Source organism: Alligator sinensis, unplaced genomic scaffold (assembly GCF_000455745.1).
Source record: "Alligator sinensis unplaced genomic scaffold, ASM45574v1 scaffold50_1, whole genome shotgun sequence".
Classification (NCBI taxonomy): Eukaryota; Metazoa; Chordata; order Crocodylia; family Alligatoridae; genus Alligator; species Alligator sinensis.
In genome coordinates this window covers 2,059,433-2,076,501 of record NW_005842059.1, presented here as the reverse complement: position 1 = coordinate 2,076,501, position 17,069 = coordinate 2,059,433, and the positions used below count along the sequence as shown (strand labels likewise).

General features: G+C 52.2%; 1 protein-coding gene across 6 annotated transcripts in view; it reads right to left on the bottom strand.

The window, feature by feature from the left end:
- Positions 1-17,069, bottom strand: part of FRMD6 (FERM domain containing 6) — a 135,523-nt gene that overhangs the window by 12,374 nt on the left and 106,080 nt on the right. For all 6 annotated transcript variants that reach the window (XM_006023088.3, XM_006023087.3, XM_006023089.3 and 3 more), the window contains exons 5-9: positions 16,941-17,017; positions 14,825-15,011; positions 8,160-8,315; positions 4,121-4,186; positions 2,446-2,514 (exon numbers count right to left, since the gene is read on the bottom strand). In XM_006023088.3, the coding sequence (XP_006023150.1) occupies positions 2,446-2,514; positions 4,121-4,186; positions 8,160-8,315; positions 14,825-15,011; positions 16,941-17,017 (555 nt within the window). The remainder of the gene's footprint in view (positions 1-2,445; positions 2,515-4,120; positions 4,187-8,159; positions 8,316-14,824; positions 15,012-16,940; positions 17,018-17,069) is intronic.

The window sequence follows — 17,069 nt, the reverse complement described above, 5'->3', positions numbered from 1 at the left end:
CTTCCCATCGGCCTGTTCTGCTCAGCGGCTTGTGCTAGGGAGATCTGCCGGGCTGATGAGGACAACCCCATCTGGGTGTACACACCTCCGGATCCCCGCAGCACCTGCCCTGCTGCTGATGGAGCATGCATGCATGTAGGGGGGGCATTCGACAGGACTGGGGTGTTTAACACACTCCATTTGGGGCCTGAGCTAGCATGGTCTAAAGCAGTGGTGCTCAACTTCTTTAGACTCAAGGCATCCCTGGGAAAATGCCAGTTCCTAGTTTTCATTAATGTGTTGCCGACAGAAGAATACGTATTTTTTTTTCTGTTGCAATGAACTCAGAAAGCCCACAGCAGGGCAGAATGGTTTTAACACTCTGGATTCCTAGTTGAAATCTCGGGGTTTATCTTGTGAATCCTATCTGCCCCCCTAACGGTGCTAACTAACATTGCGCGGTGCTCTGTGGGACCCCTGAAAGGACCTCATGGCATCCCAGGGTACCGCGGCGCCCCGATTGAGAATCGCTGGGCGAAAGGAACCGAGAGAGGAGCTCCCTCCAGATGGATGATTTCCCTCCACAGCTTTCTGAGGCATCTAGTGAAATATTCGGCAAGCCGGTGACTTTTTGACCTGGGAGTGCTCCACGCACATTTCTCAACAGGAATTCTACAACCCTTTTCCTACCCGCACTATTATGGGGAAAAGCCTCAAACTGGGACTGGTTGTGTTTGCATCTATATTCTTGATCTAGCTATTAATCATTACAATAAGCTCACGCTTGAGATGCTGCTTCTTGCCGCCGCTCCATTTACAGGGCACTATGAAAAACCCAGAGCCCCAGCACATAAGATCTGGCATTTACTGGGTTGGACGATAAGTCCATCTTGCCCAGGATCCTGTATCTCACTGCGGCAGAAAGCAGATGGAGAAAGGGAGAGTGAACAGGGCATGACCAATTTTCTCCCTGTCTCTCTCCCACTTGCAGCCTCCAGCATTTAAAGGTTAGGAAGATCTGATTCAGAGGCTGTATCCTTAACTCCCATGCTCAATAACTACTGCTACCGATGCTCCTTTCCTCCAAAAATTATCCAGTCCCTTAGTGCATCTGGCTAAGCTGTCAGCTTATACCACATCTGGTGGAAATGACTTCAATGACACACTGCGTGAAAACTTTTGTTAGTTTTAAACTTCCTACGTGCTAGTTTCCTTGTACGGCCCCTAGTTCTCGTCTTGAGAGACAGTAAATAAGAAATCCCTATTGACTTTCTCTTGCCATTTAGTATTTCGTAAACCCTTCTCATGTTCCCTCTTAAATGTCTTGTTTCTCAACTGAGCAGGTCTGGCCCTTTAGCGTCTCCTCATACAGAAGCCCCTCCATACAACAAATCACCCCTGTTGCTCTTCCCTGGACCGCCTCTAGTTCTTCTGTAACCTTTCGGAGATTGAACGAGAAAACGGGAATGGAGCCTGCACATCCAGCGCACGCTGCAGCTCTGATCTCCCGAACTAGGTGAGAGCCACTAACATATCTGAGACTATTTGCAGCATGCCTTGGAGGGGTACCTAGCCTAACCTTTCCAGAGCAGCTAGCAAGTTTACGGAGGCCCGGCTTGCAGCACCCCAAGTTTGGGAAGTACTGGGCTCCTAGAAAGGGGGCTTTTGTTAACACAGATTGATGTGATAGCAAGCCTGAAATATATATGCGCATGCCTTCTCCAGCTTGGCTGATCTTCCACAGGCTTGGAAACTTTCCTAGCATCCCTAGCAGGCTTGTAGCCATAGGTCCCTGCTCTAACGACTGCATAATGGACGCGTCTACACATCGCCTTATGGCAACGTTGCTACAGCGCTGTACTTTAGTACTTCCTTTTGCACCCGTAGTATGGGTGGTTACTACGCTGTGAGTGTGGCGCATGCATAGATTTCGCTGCTGTGCTGCTGTAGCGGTGTTGCATAACTGGGGAGCGCACCAGTAGATCGCCAGTGGATGGCGATCATGTGTAGACCTGCATGACCACTGCGTTGCGGCAGCATGTTGTACGGTGACGTAGCGTATTGCTCCGTCTCCGTAGCACAACGTGTAGCTGCGCCCAACGTTTCCCCGTTTCTGGCCTTGGTTTTAGTCTGTTCCACCGGTTCTGCTGCTTTCAGCGGGGCAGTATTCAGAGGAGTTGCTCCTTACTTCCACGAGTGCAATGGAGATCAGCATCCGGGTGTGCAACTCGCACGAACAGAATTTGAACTGACAGGGACCAAGCGATGCAGTTGGTCCAACAGAAGATACCGCCCGCAGAAATCCTTGCCTCTCACGTATTAGACCGTCTTGACTAAAACACCATCCCAACACTACAACTGACATGTAAAACACATGCTGGACTGCATGCAGGCGGGCGAGTGGAGGAAGCTCAGGAGGAATGAGATTTTGCATTCTCCAAGCACCCTTTGCGACATTATACTCACCACAAACACCAGTTTCCCCACATTTGTCCAGGGGAAGTCGAAAAGCAACTGCCTTTCTTCATCCAAATTCTGGAGGGGGGCAAAAAAACCCAAAACAACCCATCACTTGTCTAGAATGGTACTGAGGCAAGCGGAGACAGGTGCATTATTGCCATTGGCTTCGTAACAGGTTGCGAAACCAGCCCATAAACGTCCTGCTCCTGCGTGCTCCGATACATGAAATGCTGCCTTAAAGAAACATCCTTAAGGAACTGTTTTGTGATGTAAGAAATCACTTTCATGGCTCCAGACAGTCAAAGCATGTCATTCTCGTATGCAGCAGTTCAGCAAAGTACTTAAGCATTCATTAAGTCAGGGGTTTTCAACCTTTTTAAAACAAGTGTACCCCTTCTGTCTCAAAGTTTCAGCTCGTGTATGTACTCCTTTGTATTTTTTTCTTATTTTTAAGGGTGGGGGCAGATCGAGGCCCCACGGTGAGGGAGGAAGTGGGGCAGGGGTTGCTCAGGCGGGGCGGGGTGCATGCAGCGGTGGGAGTCATCACCCCCACACATGCCCAAGATGAACAGGTCGTGGCTCTATCCCGTGCTCCACCCCAGCTGTGCAGCACCTGCCCCTGCCTCCAGCCTCAGCCCCAGCCCCGCTCCCTCCCCCCACAACACAATTACCAGCCGGACCCGGCTGCTCTCCACGTGGCCGGGCTGCGCTCTGGGCCGCCCGCATGCTGTGCTGCGGCTGCGCGCGTGCACGCGGAGTTCTGCGTACGCGCTGCAACCCTTTTAAGTACCCCTAGGGGTATGCACCCCCCCAGTTGACAACCACCGACTTAAATGCTTTGCTGAACAGGATTAGACTGAAATGTTTAGAGCACAATCTGAACCCACCCCCGCCCAAAATTGAGGTTAATGGAAACACTGGCATTCACTGCAAATGAAACAGGAGGAGGGACTTTTAATGCTTAATTACTCTGCTGACTTCAGGCCTGAATCCATCGTTGGCTCCTGTAGCAATACCAATTGCCGAGCTAAAGGTGAGACGTTTCTGCCAACCAAATAGCAGGGGACTGTGTTTTTAGCGAAAGTCTAGCTGATTTCCAAGTTCTCCAAAGCCAGCCAAAGGGTAACACTTTTCTTAATGCATGCTAATCACTCTGCCTTCATTCTTTCCCTGACTTCAGTGGGAGCACTGCCACTTGAACAGTACAGAGCACCCAACGGGGGGCTAAGAGCAGGGTAGAGGAGAGAATCCCGCTGACCGCCTTCACTGGGGCCGACGGCTCTTGTCACACAGAGAAAAGACAACAAATAATATTTGCCTGCAATGTCCCCAGCAAGAAGTTCACCCGCACAAATCCAACTGGTATCTAGCCTTTGCAACTGGCCCGTTTCTCCCATACTTAACCCCTCGCTAAAATTCAGCACAACTAACTTCCAGCGAGAGGACTGACCCAAAGAGAGCGCTTCCCAGATTTCAAAAATAGTTGGTGAACTTCCAGTTTTGTTTTTTAAATTATGAAACGTGATCACAGCCTAGATAACTTCCACTCGGGGAGCAAACCTGACATCAGGTAAGAAAAACAGATACGGTGCCTTTCAGGTCAGGCAGCGTGACTTCCCCTAAAGCAGCATCTGGGCCCGTGAGAGCAAACCTGGCCCCATATATTTATCTAGATGCATACCTGGAAGATCTGGATGCCCCGTGTTGTCAACCCAAGGGTCAAGGAGGCTTCAACTTCCCTTTTATCCTAAAACAAAACCAAACAAAAGCAGTGCTTTTAGTCCATAATTCAGTATGCAGTAATATCCAGTGGAAGACTGCCACAAGAGACAAGGCAACAGCCAACGAGGTCATTTAGTGGGCAACGACTGTAATATTATCCTATTCAGTTGCTGCTCTGTGCTGGCTCACTTTCCTCATCCGTGGTCTCCACAAGAGTTTTGGCCCTGACTTTCAGAGGTGCGGAGCCACTGCAGCTCTCACAGTCTGCAAAAAAAGGGGCACGTGTGTTCACGGTCTGCAAAAAAAGGGGTGCGAGTCTTTGGTAGTTCTGTAAATTTTGCTCCTGCAGATTGCTTTTGTGTAGTTAGATGCAATTTGTTGGAGGGCACCGCCGTTCTTAAATCTCAGTACAAATGCAACCTCAGCAAGAGTCCCATTACGCTCCCCTTTCCACGCCTCCCAGAAACAGTTTTCCGGTTCAGATTTACATGACAATGAGGCGTATAAACCCATCGCCTCTGCATTTCGCCTGCTCTTATATTCCATTTGTGACTGGGAGAGATTTTGAAGCCTGGAGACAAAGACCACACAATTTCCTGTATCACTTAAGCCTACCGCATCTGTTCCAAGTGCTGGATGTGTTATCAAGAAAATCTACAGCAAATAAATCTACTCCTACTGGCTAGGTATATTCTTCTAATCACTTCCATGTGTTGTACAGTAACGCCACTCAAGTCTCCCGTGTTAAAAGTCTAGCATCTGTGCCATTAAAAACGCGCATAAATTTGCCAGGTTTATATCGGTGTATTTAATCTTAACAAACCTAAACGAACGTCTCCTCTCAAGACACCCAAAAAGACACAAATCAGAGAAAAGCGAGCAACGTTAAGGACACTCCCTGGATACGGGCCATAAAAGAACTCCTATAAAGCTTTAGGATTTCCAAAGACAATGTTTCAAGAAGGAAGTTCAACTGGTCTTCATTTAAAATAAACTCCCGCTTAAAAAAAAAAAAAAGAGGGGTAAGAGCACACCTTGGCAGGGTCAGAAGTCTCTGGTGCAAGAGGAGCTTTGCTCTGATTACTTTAGGAGTTATACAGCCATGTGTACCCGGTGTGACCCGGTATCATAATCATGTATTGAAGGAATATGGGACCACTTGGGTCATTAAACCCAGACCTGCAATTTCAGACGCCGCGTGCCAAAATCCCTACCCTACGTGTATTGGACTCCAGCTTACAACTTGTTAGTGTGGCTTGACCCCACTGCTGCTCCCAGAGGAAAAAACGGCACCTCGCTGCTCTGGCGATTCAAGACGTATTCAAGGCATATTAGACCCACTTGCTCTTTTCCCAGCATTGCCCTGCTAGTTGAGCAGCTCTTCCCCACTTGTGCTCGCAGCATGTTTGTCGACATCCCCTTCTCAGCCTTTGCTTAGCTCTTCTGGTCCCGCCAGCCTGATCATCCTCACCGCCTTCCTCTGCACCTGGTCCAACCTGGAGTCCTCTTCGGAGGATGTGGGAGACCGGATGGGGACACAGCCTTCCAGATGAACATGGGCTATTAGGAAGGATTTCACATCCAGGAAAGCTTAAACACTATTGCCGGTGCAACCACGAGGGGCTCTCAGCTGTGACATTACCCTAATGATGGATCCTAAGGAGTGCCAGGTTTCATAGCATAGGTCCAGGAGCGGGGCAAGTGCATGTAGTGTATCCTGACTCCCTTTGCCATGGAGTGATTCATGACCTAGTGGGCAGTGGGTTATTCTAGCCAGTGGGGTGGAAAGAGATGGGTTGGGGGTCCCTTTACTTGCATGTACCAGGGAGTACCATGCAACTCTTACTCTCCCATCATGGCCAGAAGTCTGAGCAGCGTACAGGGAACACGCTCGCTACAGACCCCAGTAAGGGCAGTGACCAACAAGCAACCAAGTCCTAGGCCCAGGACTAAGGGTACTGATCTGTGTGAAAGTCAGGCTACAAACAGACAATGCCTATGTCGCAAGAGAAACTATTTTCTCCTGGGAGAAAGTGCAATCATTCAGATGTCCATATCGATTGTCCCAGGACAAACCCTAAAAAGGTTTGTTGGATAAGAAATGCCAACGGTTTGTGTCAGGACATTGTAAACCACTGTCCTGGGATTGCTAACCCCTAACTGGAAGGGCAATCCATGTACACGCCAATCCCACTTGCTAACCCCTAATTGGAAGGGCAATCCATTTACATGCCAATCCCAGGACTTTTTTGCTCCGGGACAAACACAGGCAGAGCTTGCTCCAGGACAAATGCAACATCTGTTTCTAGCCTAAAACCACATCGTCAGATCTGAGTGCACCCCAATGCACGATATGTTAAGGAGAGAGTTGGCCCATGCCATTCTGATTCATTTATGAGATACGTTTGGAATATGTCCATGCCATACTCTATACAACACCCGAAAAAGCCACATTTGATCACATAAAAAGACGTACATAATAGGAGGCATTATTTAAAGAGCTCCAGATACATAATAGAGGTGTTGGGCGAGCCTGGTGGCAGGGGAATACAGCACAAGAACCGCTGAAACCAGAACGTCTTCATAAAAACCCTCTTCTAAAATGAGGAGAGCCAGGTCTGCAGCAAGTGCAAGTTGGTCTATTGAAGCCAGTGGCATGTGAATGACTGATCCACTAATGCAATAAAGTTGTTGGGGGAGGGAGAAGAGTGGGGAGGTTGGTCTGCTGACTTTGACAGGACCAAGATCAGGGCCAGGACGTAAACTTGGCGGGTGCCTATACATGACCAGCGAGGCTGCTCCAATGCACTGTAGTTACAGCGTGTTGGAGCGGTCTCGATTAATTGAGTCTGCTGGAGTGTAGTAATTACCGTGCTCCAGCATCTCATTCGACGAGCTTTAGATAAAGCACCCCTGCCACCATTTTTAAATGCAGGGACGCCGACACACGAGACGCTCCGGGTGCTTTAATTAGAGCAGCTTCCCCGCAACTCCCAGAGCACGTGTGTAAATGCCTGGTGGTGGGGAAAATGCACTGATTTACTTTGCTATATCAGGCCCTCTGGCTTCAACCAAGGTACTCCGGACTCACTCAGATCTCAGTTCACTATTGCACTTGCTCAAAGTTAAGACGGGAGGAGATGCCTGGCTGAACAACGGCCTGAGCGATCATCGTATCAGACTGCCGGCACCAAGGAAGGAGTCTGTTTCAATTTTACCCCACGTCAGACCACGAAGAGAAAAATCAAGGCTTATGCCTTTACCCTGGTTCTTTCATTCACCTCATCTGCCTCTTCTGAACACTGAACTGGATATTGTTAATTAATGAACCGGGAACGAGAGAGAGCGAGCTGGAGGGAAAGTACATGTTGTTAGAGCCTTTCAGACATCTAGCTGGAGCAAAAGTGAGCAATAAAGGGTCATTTCAATGATTAAAAGCCAAGAAAACAACATAAAGAATAAATCTGGCCGATATTTCCAGCCTGTTGCCATCTTCACAGCCTGCAGCTCTTTGGCTCTTTTTAATAATTCATTCCTTTGTAAGGATTATCGTGATTTGTATTTGCAGCTCACTGCTGCTTTGTTTTCCAGAAGACAAACTTCTCTTTAATTTGAAGAACGTTACAAAACGGCTCGCGAAACATCAAACAAATTGCTTTGTTCCCAGGAGACAGCAAATGTAAATGTGTCGCGGGCGATGAAGAATTACCCCGGAAATCTCAGAGGCTGCGTTGAATCCAGCCCGTCCCGGCTTTCAAATCAGGGCTGTTTTCTCTCTCAGCTCTCGTTAACTTCTGTGAATCAAAGTCCTACGAGAAGCGGCAGTACTCGGCCTCGCGGAGTTAAATACCTCCCCCATCTGCATCGCAGACCGAGCCGCTATAATGATCAAGTGACATTTCGAAGGCGACTCTTCCCATTGCGCGCTGGAAACGATTCAGCAGCTCCAAAGCCCCCCAGATCCCAAGCGCATCCCTCGGGCGGCAGCCCTCCCTTACCTTGTACAGCCTGTAGTAATGCACGGCCACGTCATCCAGCTGCACGGCCTCCTTAATGTATTTGAGATGGGCTTCTGAGGCCGTCAGCTCAAACTGATCTTTGTGCATGTTCGGGATGTGCTTTAGGATGTAGTCTTTCCCGCGCTTGGTCACCACCTGGGAGGAGGCAAGCAAGGGATGCTATTCAGTGCCCGCAGCGGGCACCGTAGCGGAGAGGGGAAGGGCGGTGTGCAGCCAGCCGCTGTGCCCTTAAATGCTTGGCAAGTGCTAAAGAAAGGTTAGGCCATCACCCTCCAACCCCTTGTTAGCCTGTCTGCTTTAGACACAGTCCATACCCTTGGGCCTCATAGTCTTTAATGTATCAGCCCCATCCCTGCCACCACCCATCTGGTAGGGAGGTGCTACCATCGCCGTTTCCAACTGGTAAACTGAGGCACGGAGATGCTGGATGCTTCTCTATTGCATTGCAGCAGCGGGTCCCGACTCGGCGGGGGTGGAAAACGGGGGGCTCGAGTGCACCCTGTCCACGTCAGGCTTTACCCAGCACTTGCCCTTAGGCTTGCGGGCGACTGAAGGGTCAAGATCAAACCCAAAGGAAGGAGCCTTGTTTGCAGCTTGCCTGAGGACAGGGGTAGGCTCATGCAACCGGTGCTGGGACCTGCCCCAGTGCTGAGTGACGGGGCCGTGGTCACATCAGACGTGTGCAGCTGAGGAGGGAACTGAACCCAGGTGCCCGACCCCCCAGACCAGAGCCTGGATGGGATGGGATCCCACCCAGTGCCATCTCTCCTCTCCCCGAGGGGCTCGGCTGGACACGGGTCAGGCAAGCCCCTCACCTCCCGAGTGAAAGCATCCATCTTTCCTTCACCCGGGAAGCTTTCCAAAAACACTCCGGAGCTGCTAACACCCATGGCAGATGTATGGAGAGCCTGCGCCAAAGGAAGCCAGGGGAATAATTCCTCCCCCTCCACTCCCGTTTTCACTGGGCTTTTGCATCAGGCCCAAAGGAGTCCCAGGAAACCCACAGTTGTGGCCTGATTTTTCTGCAGCACGGAGCTGCACGACGGGATTCATGAGTCGGGGCGGATCTGGGGCTCAGGCAGTGCATCGGCCTATATATGGAGCACGGTCGCGGAGCAGAGGGGTTTATAAACAGGGCTGACATTCCTCCCGATCGCAATCGCATGATCTCAGCGTGGGCCCCGGCTGGGGGAAGGGGATGGAGAGCCGTACTGCAGAGCAGCAGGCGGCAGCGCCGCTGGAAGCAGGGTAAATCAGACCCAGCTGTGGTCTGCACGGCTGTGCCCAAACGCGCTTGCTGGAAGCTGCCTTGCCTGCCTCCATGTCAGGCTGCACTTCACCCTGCAGACATCCCCGCCCGCCAGCCCCCTTGCAAGAGCTGCAGCAGAATAAAGGAGTCTCCTCGTTTTGCAGGCGTGGAAGCAGGAGCAGGGAGGTGAAGAAGCAAGGGACTGGGGCCCCGAACAGAGGAACGGATGTATATTGGTATTTGACATCAATGGAAACGACCCCAGGGCAGGGGTGGATCCAGAGGTGGGGGGCGGCAATGTGGTCCCATCGCACATCCCTGCTTTCAGCCAGCTCCGGAGCCTGCTGCGCGGCTCTCGAGCAAAAGCTGCTCGAGGATTTGGAAGAGTTTAGGCAACCTCAGCTGAGCGTGTCCAGCCTGTCTCAGTTCTCACTAAGGACCCTTTCCAGGGAGAAGCATTTACACAACTGAAGTTAAAACCCGTGCCCCTCACTTTGCGGCATACCTAAAAGTAGTGGGGTGTGGGGGGGAAAGAAATCACTCTTTTAGCCGACATCGCTACTGCAGCAAAACTGAGCCAAAGCAGTTATTCCAGCAGCCAAGTCCTCTCCTTGCATTACCTTATTTTGTTCAGAAAATGATCCTGGTTAAAAAAAAAACCAAAACAACCAACCCCACTTTCTCCGGTATAAGCTGGAGGGTTTCCCAGCAGAGCTCTAGCAGCAAACACTGCCTGTTTTGGGCAATGCCTTCGTGTTTATGAAGACAGAGGCGGTGAACCGCAGGCAGAGGTGGGCACAACAGTTAATCAAATAGCTTCCCCCACTCCTTTCGTAACCAGGAGAGAGATCCAGCTCGTACGTCTGAGCGCAAGCTGCGAACGCCGCTGTAACAAAGCCTGCGAACGCCCACGGAGCTTCAGCAGAATTATTCCAGCCGTTTAACAAATAAGACGCAATCCCAAAAAGCATATTTTTCCTTCCATTTTAGGCTGCTGCTTTCAAAGGAGCCTAAAGGAGTTAAATAAATATGTCAGTCCTATTTGAAATGCACAGGTTGCTGAGTGCCTAACTCCCCTAGGCTCCTTTGAAATGCTTGAAGGGGGATTTTTAAATGTTCCCGCAGTCAGTTATCAGATCAGCGGGCAAAAGGATGCCCGTGTCAGTACTGCGCAGCGTATTAGAGCAACCTGCCAAGGCAGCTTTGTTAGAAGCTCCATGACACGCAGCGACCCTGGGCTCAGAAGAAAAGGAAAAAAAGGGGTAATTACATTCGGGTTGAAAAAAGATGAAAAAGGACTTGGCTGACTTCAGGAAGTGCATAAATCAAAGGGAACAATAGGGCCTACATCTTTATTGGCCTCGTTATGTGGCGCAGCCAGGCCTAGCAGTGGCTACCGTGAAAAACAAGAAGGTATCCAAGGTTGTAGCCATATAGGTCTAGAGGAAAAGGCAATCAGGACTCATAGTAGCGATGATCTCTTTTATTAGACCCACAAGATTTTTGCAAAAATATGAAAGACATTTTGCAATTAAAGAATTTTGGGGGTTTTTTGCAAAAATCTTGTGGGTTTAATAAAAGATATCATCGCTACTATCAAGCCCCGATTGCCTTTGGCACCAAGAAATCATGGGTACGTTGGTACCTGGCCATCAAATACATACCAGTATATTGTGGGGCAGGCTCTGTAGTTGCTCCTTTGCTCAACTAATACTGATAGCATCTGCTCTGCCCTGCCTGGAAACTGTTCGCCTTTTCTCTAACGTTGTTTGAGGAAGCAGTGATTGCGGGAAGGATGTCTGGGCAAGGCTGGGAGGCAACTGAACGTGCGGTCCCAGTATGATGTGGTAGCTCAAGGATGGACATATGAAATTGGGATGTAAAGGGGGATGACTGTGCGCCAGTTGCTCTGTGCTAAGTGCCTCTGTGCGTGTGCTCTTACCCTGCGGGAAGCAGATGCTGAACTGATATAACTTACCCCTTTTACCGAGGGATGAGCTACTATGGTTTAAGTTTCTGCTAGCCACAGCTAAGCGTGTGCACACGGGCATCTACCATGCAGCAGACTGCTTGTGCTAAAGCCTTGCCTTGCCTTGCCACATTAAACTGCCCGTGTGCCCATACCTTTGCAAAGTGAGCGCAGGCCGTGGTGGCATAAGCAGAATATCGAGTCTGAAGAGAGAGGTGGCGTTACCCTGGCATGTGGCATTGGCAAGATCATTGCTGCAACTCTGGGGCCAGCTCCAGTGACCACGTAGCTGAAAGGATGCTGACAGAAGGGAAACAGCCCAGTGAAAGAGCCACAGGAACGACTTGCGGCCGCAGCTGAAAAGCATCCAGTGTGCAGTTATAGCGTCGCTGAAACGGGAGCGTGGCATTTTGAGCCACTCTGCTTTCTGTCTCCGGGCCGGGGTACAGCGGGTATCCAGCGCTCCGGCCTGCATGTCCGTGAAGGGTGCTGGCACCCAGGCTTTTAAGTCTAGAGTCTTTTACCTGCATCAGGCACGTTGCAGGGTATCAGAGCTAGCAGGAGAGGCACTGAACGGGGGCTTAGAGGATGGGGCTTCAAGCTGTAATGCTGTCAGAGAGAGACCAGGGACACATCACCCACTCTCAGGGCCAGAGCCTTGTCCACCTCTTAAATGGCACCTTATTCCACCCTGCTCAAGTCCCTGCAAAAACACTGACACGTCTAATATTGCCCATCTTTGCCTACATCATGAAAAGCAGGAGGCCTGTCTGCCTTACTGGTTTTCAGGGACTCAAGTTGGTTTTCAGGGAACAGGCTGTGGCCTAGCAGCCCCTTCATCTCTGGGGTGCCACGAGGTGCTCACACCCTACATAGCGAGGGACCACTTCGAGATGAGATTTGCATGTTTGAATCCCAGCTCTGCCTTCCCCTCCCTGGGAGGCATTTTTTTTTTAAGTCACCTTGCTTCTCTGCCTCGGTTTCCCTGTCTGTTAAATGGGAACGCTGCTCTTAGGGGATTTGAGAGGATGGTTTTAAAGGTGGCAGGGCGTGAGGTGTTTCCAGCATGACAAAGGCTGAGACTCATCCTCATTTATTTCCAGCCAACAGCCTGGCCAAGCCGGACGGGGAGAGAGGCGCTTGCTTGCAATGATGCTCAGCCATGAGCCAAACCAGGACCCGCTCCCCTCCTGCTCTCGCCGGCCAGCGGCAGCCCGAGCGGCAAGTGCGCTGCCTCTGTCCGTGCATACAAAGCCTGGTGCATGCAGGAGCTTTTGCAGGTTTGGAGCCCGCGATACAGGCAGGCTTCACGCAGCTGAAGACAAATGAGCCACCCCGTAGAGCTGCTTAAAAAGGCCTCGTTACCTTGACATGCCTCTGCGTGGTGCGCCTGAATGTGTCAGATTCCAGTGCCTGGTAGAAAACCCCTCTCCCCAGAATAGCCTGGCGGCTAAAAATAAGCCAAGTGTTTTATAAACGGCACTGCCGAGGTTTCGAAGGGTCTTGTCAGCAAAGCGGACGCCGACCCAGGGCCCGACCCGGCAAAGCAATTAAGCACGGGCTTAACTTAAGCCCGTGAGCAGTCCAGATGGACTACATGCATGCTTAAAACTTCAGAGCGTGGCTCGAGCTCTGGCAGGCCAATAAATCCTGTGCAAAGTGCGGTCAAAGGCCCAGAGAGCAGCACCGAAGACACAGAGAGGAATGGCTTCTCCTCCCCAGTGCCTTGGTGCCTGTGCCGAGGTGACGGCAGCAGGTGCTGGCCCGAGGGCACCCCCAGGCCGAAACGCAGTGTAAAACAGCCTCCGTGTCATATTGCATCTGTGGGATTTTGGAGGAGATTTGTGTGCACCTGGCTGGGGTGGGAACCGAATGCACCGTGCAGGACCCAGGGCAGGGTGGGAAGGGGCTCTCCGATGGGGGTGCTGGGGGTGGGGGCAGCCAGATGTGAACGGGGCATGTCCCCGGGAGCGTGCCGAGGGGGATCGAAATAAGTGCTGGATGTGCCTTTCCCTGCCCTCATTGCTGAGAGCTAAGGGAACCCCACTGAAAGGCCAGAGCACCCCGGGGTGACAGGCGTGGGCTGGCTTGGGCCAGGGTAGGGGCCGTCTCCCTCTTAGGGTGCCCCATACTGAATGCAACAGCTGCCATCTAGCAGCCTCCATCACAGGTGACCAAACCACCCAGCACCTCACGGGGCGGCAGGAACCTGGGACCTCGTGGGAGACCTTGCGGGACTGCCGGCTGCTCGCAAGGGCCCGTCAGCAAGCGCAGGGTCCCGTGGGGCTCCTCTTGCTCCCGGGGAGCGCGCCGGGGTAGCACAGCCCGCTCCTCTCCCCGGGCCTGGGCATGCTCATCCTGTCATGCCAGAAGCACGGAGGGCTCTTATGTAATGGGCATGACATCATGCTTTGCAGGCTGCAGCTATTCGCAGCCCCGCAGCTGTCACAGGCTATTAATAATCCAGACTGAAGCATCGCCGGCGTCTCTCGCACACGGCCCTCCGACTTGGAGGGGCTGGAGCGGTCTGCGGGGGAGGGAGTGCCGCCGGCTGCCCGTGCCCCTGCCGGCGCTCCCTTCCCTGTCCTTTAGGAAGGGGGTGGGGAGGGGGTGCTGCCTACAGCAGCCCCAGCCCGACCGGGAAAGAGCAACCCAGCCTCCCCTCCTGCTCCTTGCCAGGGCCCAAGGTGCGGCTGAAAGCACCAGTTCAGCAAAATGGGCTGCTCCCTCCCCCTTTGCAGCAGCAGCTGTGCAAAGGGAGGGCGAGGCAGGGGCGCTGGGTGGGAGCGCCATGATGCCTGGCTGAAGGGTTGGACCCAGTTCTGCTTGGGTAGAGCACGCCTAAACGCAGCATGTGCAGGCACGCAGGGCCCTCGGGCACAGACGGCACTTCCCCTTGCACGTCAAGCCGTGTGGCATTGTCCCTGCATTCGTGCCATCATCCTTGGGCACCACTGCCACCCAGCCCTAGGGGTCATGGGGGGTGGGAGGGTGTTGCACAGCTTCACCTGGACTAGTTGAGGGCTGCAGAGGCGGTTTCCACAGTGGGCGCATCTAATCTTCATCTCTTTTCCCATCCCAGGCTGCAAAGCCCCTTGTTGCTCTCTGGCAGCCTGGCTGCAGCAGGTGTGATAGGAGGAAAGCCACCGAAATGAGTGCAAGCAGCATGGGTGCCACACACCAGCCTTGCAGTCACCCCCATATGCCCTTCCTGCATCTGCCCTTCCCTTGCCGCTCTGCTGCTTTGCACCCAGTAAAGCACAGCTAAGACGGCTGGGGCTCCTTCTTGCCTATTCATCCCCTTTTGAGGCTATTTCTTCCTGCATCCACATCCTATTCCCACTGCCTCCTGCTCCCCGCGCAATGGGAAGGATGCAATAGATGCCACGGGGGCCTGTGCCAGGGAAAGCACGAGGAAGCACCTACCCAGGCAGGGAAGTAGGTTTCTGGCTCGAAGTATTTTCCAAAGTGCTTGTTCCGCTTGAAGTTCCCCAGGTCGGCTTGCAGCGCAAACGCCGCCAGAAGGAAGTAAGCTTCCTCGCGCAGCACGCACTGGGAATGCAGCACTTGCTTCCTCAGGTGCCAGTAATAGTAGTAGCGCGCCGTTCTGTCGCTGGACAGGGAGAAAGAGAAGAGGACTGGTGAGGACCCTGCAAATCTCGTCCAGCCCTGCAGAGCACTGGGCCGTGGCGTGGAGCAGGGCAATGCCCAGCCGGGGGCTGCTCGCCGAGATTGCCCGCCCACCACTTCCATCCTCAAAAGGGAGCCCAGGGGCTAAAGCAACCGGTTGTCCCCAGTAGGCTAAAGCAACCTCGTTGTCCTCTCTAGCAAGGATGCGGTCCCCTGGTCCTGTTTCATTTGGAGACAGGTTTGTCGGAAATAAACCCTTAGTGGCTCTATTGCCAGCCGCAAGAATCAGCAATGCAGGCAGAGAAGCAATAGCCAACATTTGTCCTTTTTTGCCTCTCGTGCCCCCCCAGCCAGAGCTGACAGGGCCAGGACTGGCACATGCAGCAGCACTGAGCTGTCTGCATCCTCGGTGTTCACCCATCACCTTCTGGGGAGGTTTGTGGGCACTCTCTCTTGACAAAGCCCTGCCTTCAGCGCACAGGCAGCATTCAAGGAGCGGGGAATACAACAGACACCCCAAGCCCCGACCTATGAATTCTCCATGCAAACCCATCTCCCAATGAGACAGGGCCAGGGGCTGCATTTGCCAAGGACCGGCTCTCCCGGTCTTCAGGCAAGCAATGAGCCAATATGCACAAACCCTGTTCGGGATGGCAAGCCCAGCTCTTCAGTTCTGGCTGCCCTGCCCCAACTTAGGAGGGGCGAGGGGCGTAAGGAAAAGGAGAGGAAAGAGAACCGGGGCATGGAAACATGTTGATATGCAGAGAAAGGGAACACGATTAAGTCTGTTCACCGCATGGAGGAGACATGAGAAATGCATGCTGAATAATGGGACGGTCCAGAGATGGACACAGGGGGATGCAATTCCTAAGGGCAAGCTCTGGGTAGATAGAGCAAAGCTCTGGCCTCTCAGGAGTCAATGCAAGCTCTGTTAGGATTTCCAGAGGGCCAAGGTTTGCCCCAAACGTTCTCCCATTTGCACAGTAACAAGGGGCCCAGCAAACAAGAGCTTTCTTACATGAGATGCAAAGCGCCTGCAGCTCCCAATGGGGTCAGCAAGGACGTCTTAGCACTGGGCCCCTTGCACGGGGAGCTACACGAGCGTACATGGGAACCGAGCTGCGTGTCAGTCAGTATTAGGCCAGTGCCACTGTATTTTTCCTCCTTCTTGGCTTTCAAGGCCCCCGCATATGGTTTAACACGCTGGCAGAAGTATCTGCATGCCCAATCCCGGCATCCCTGAGTCTGATTTGGATTTCTCCAAGTCGCAGATTTTGCAGACGAGCTTGGCTGTGTATGTCAAGGAGGTCCCAGGGAGCCGGGGCTTGCACTGGGGCAACTCTGTTCAAGAGGCAGGGGCGGTGTAGAAGGCACTCATGCAAATAGACGCTTGCACCGGCCCATGGGAAACGTGAAGCTATACCTCTTGCAAGCCAGGAGCTGGGATCGTAGCTGGGCGTTTCAATCAGGAAACGCCTGCCCTGTTAGGGGAGCGTGTCAGCAGGCATCCTGTGTGCGAGCACTTTTTGAAGAGTGTGGGCTCCCTGCCATACACTGCTAATTAGCCAGAAGCTGCATCCTGCATGCTTTTGGCTTTACAATGGGAAAAGAAAGGCTGCGATCCCCCGCCCCCTGGCCAACCTGCAACTTCCCGAAGAGACTTGCTGAATCTTGCTTAATTAAAGAAAACCACCCTTAATATCTCCCTCTTTAAAACAGCCGCACAGTAACACACTATCCATTTTACATTTCTTCCTTTCCCATTAACGGAGGCTAGGAACCAATAAATATTCGTCTAGCAAAACCCTAACCAGCTAGAAACACCCAGGATGTTTTCCATGCGATCCCCTTGATTATTAAGAGGTTTTTTTGCTGGTATAAAAATGCATCTGTTGGCACTTTTCTCCCCTACCTTATCAATCTGCCGTTTTCCACGTAATATTGCACTCGAAAGTGGATAATCATTGGTGGACCGAACTGGTCGATGCCCTGCATGAAACACAAAAATGTTTAGCATTCTCTCTATGGAGGGTGCAAAGAG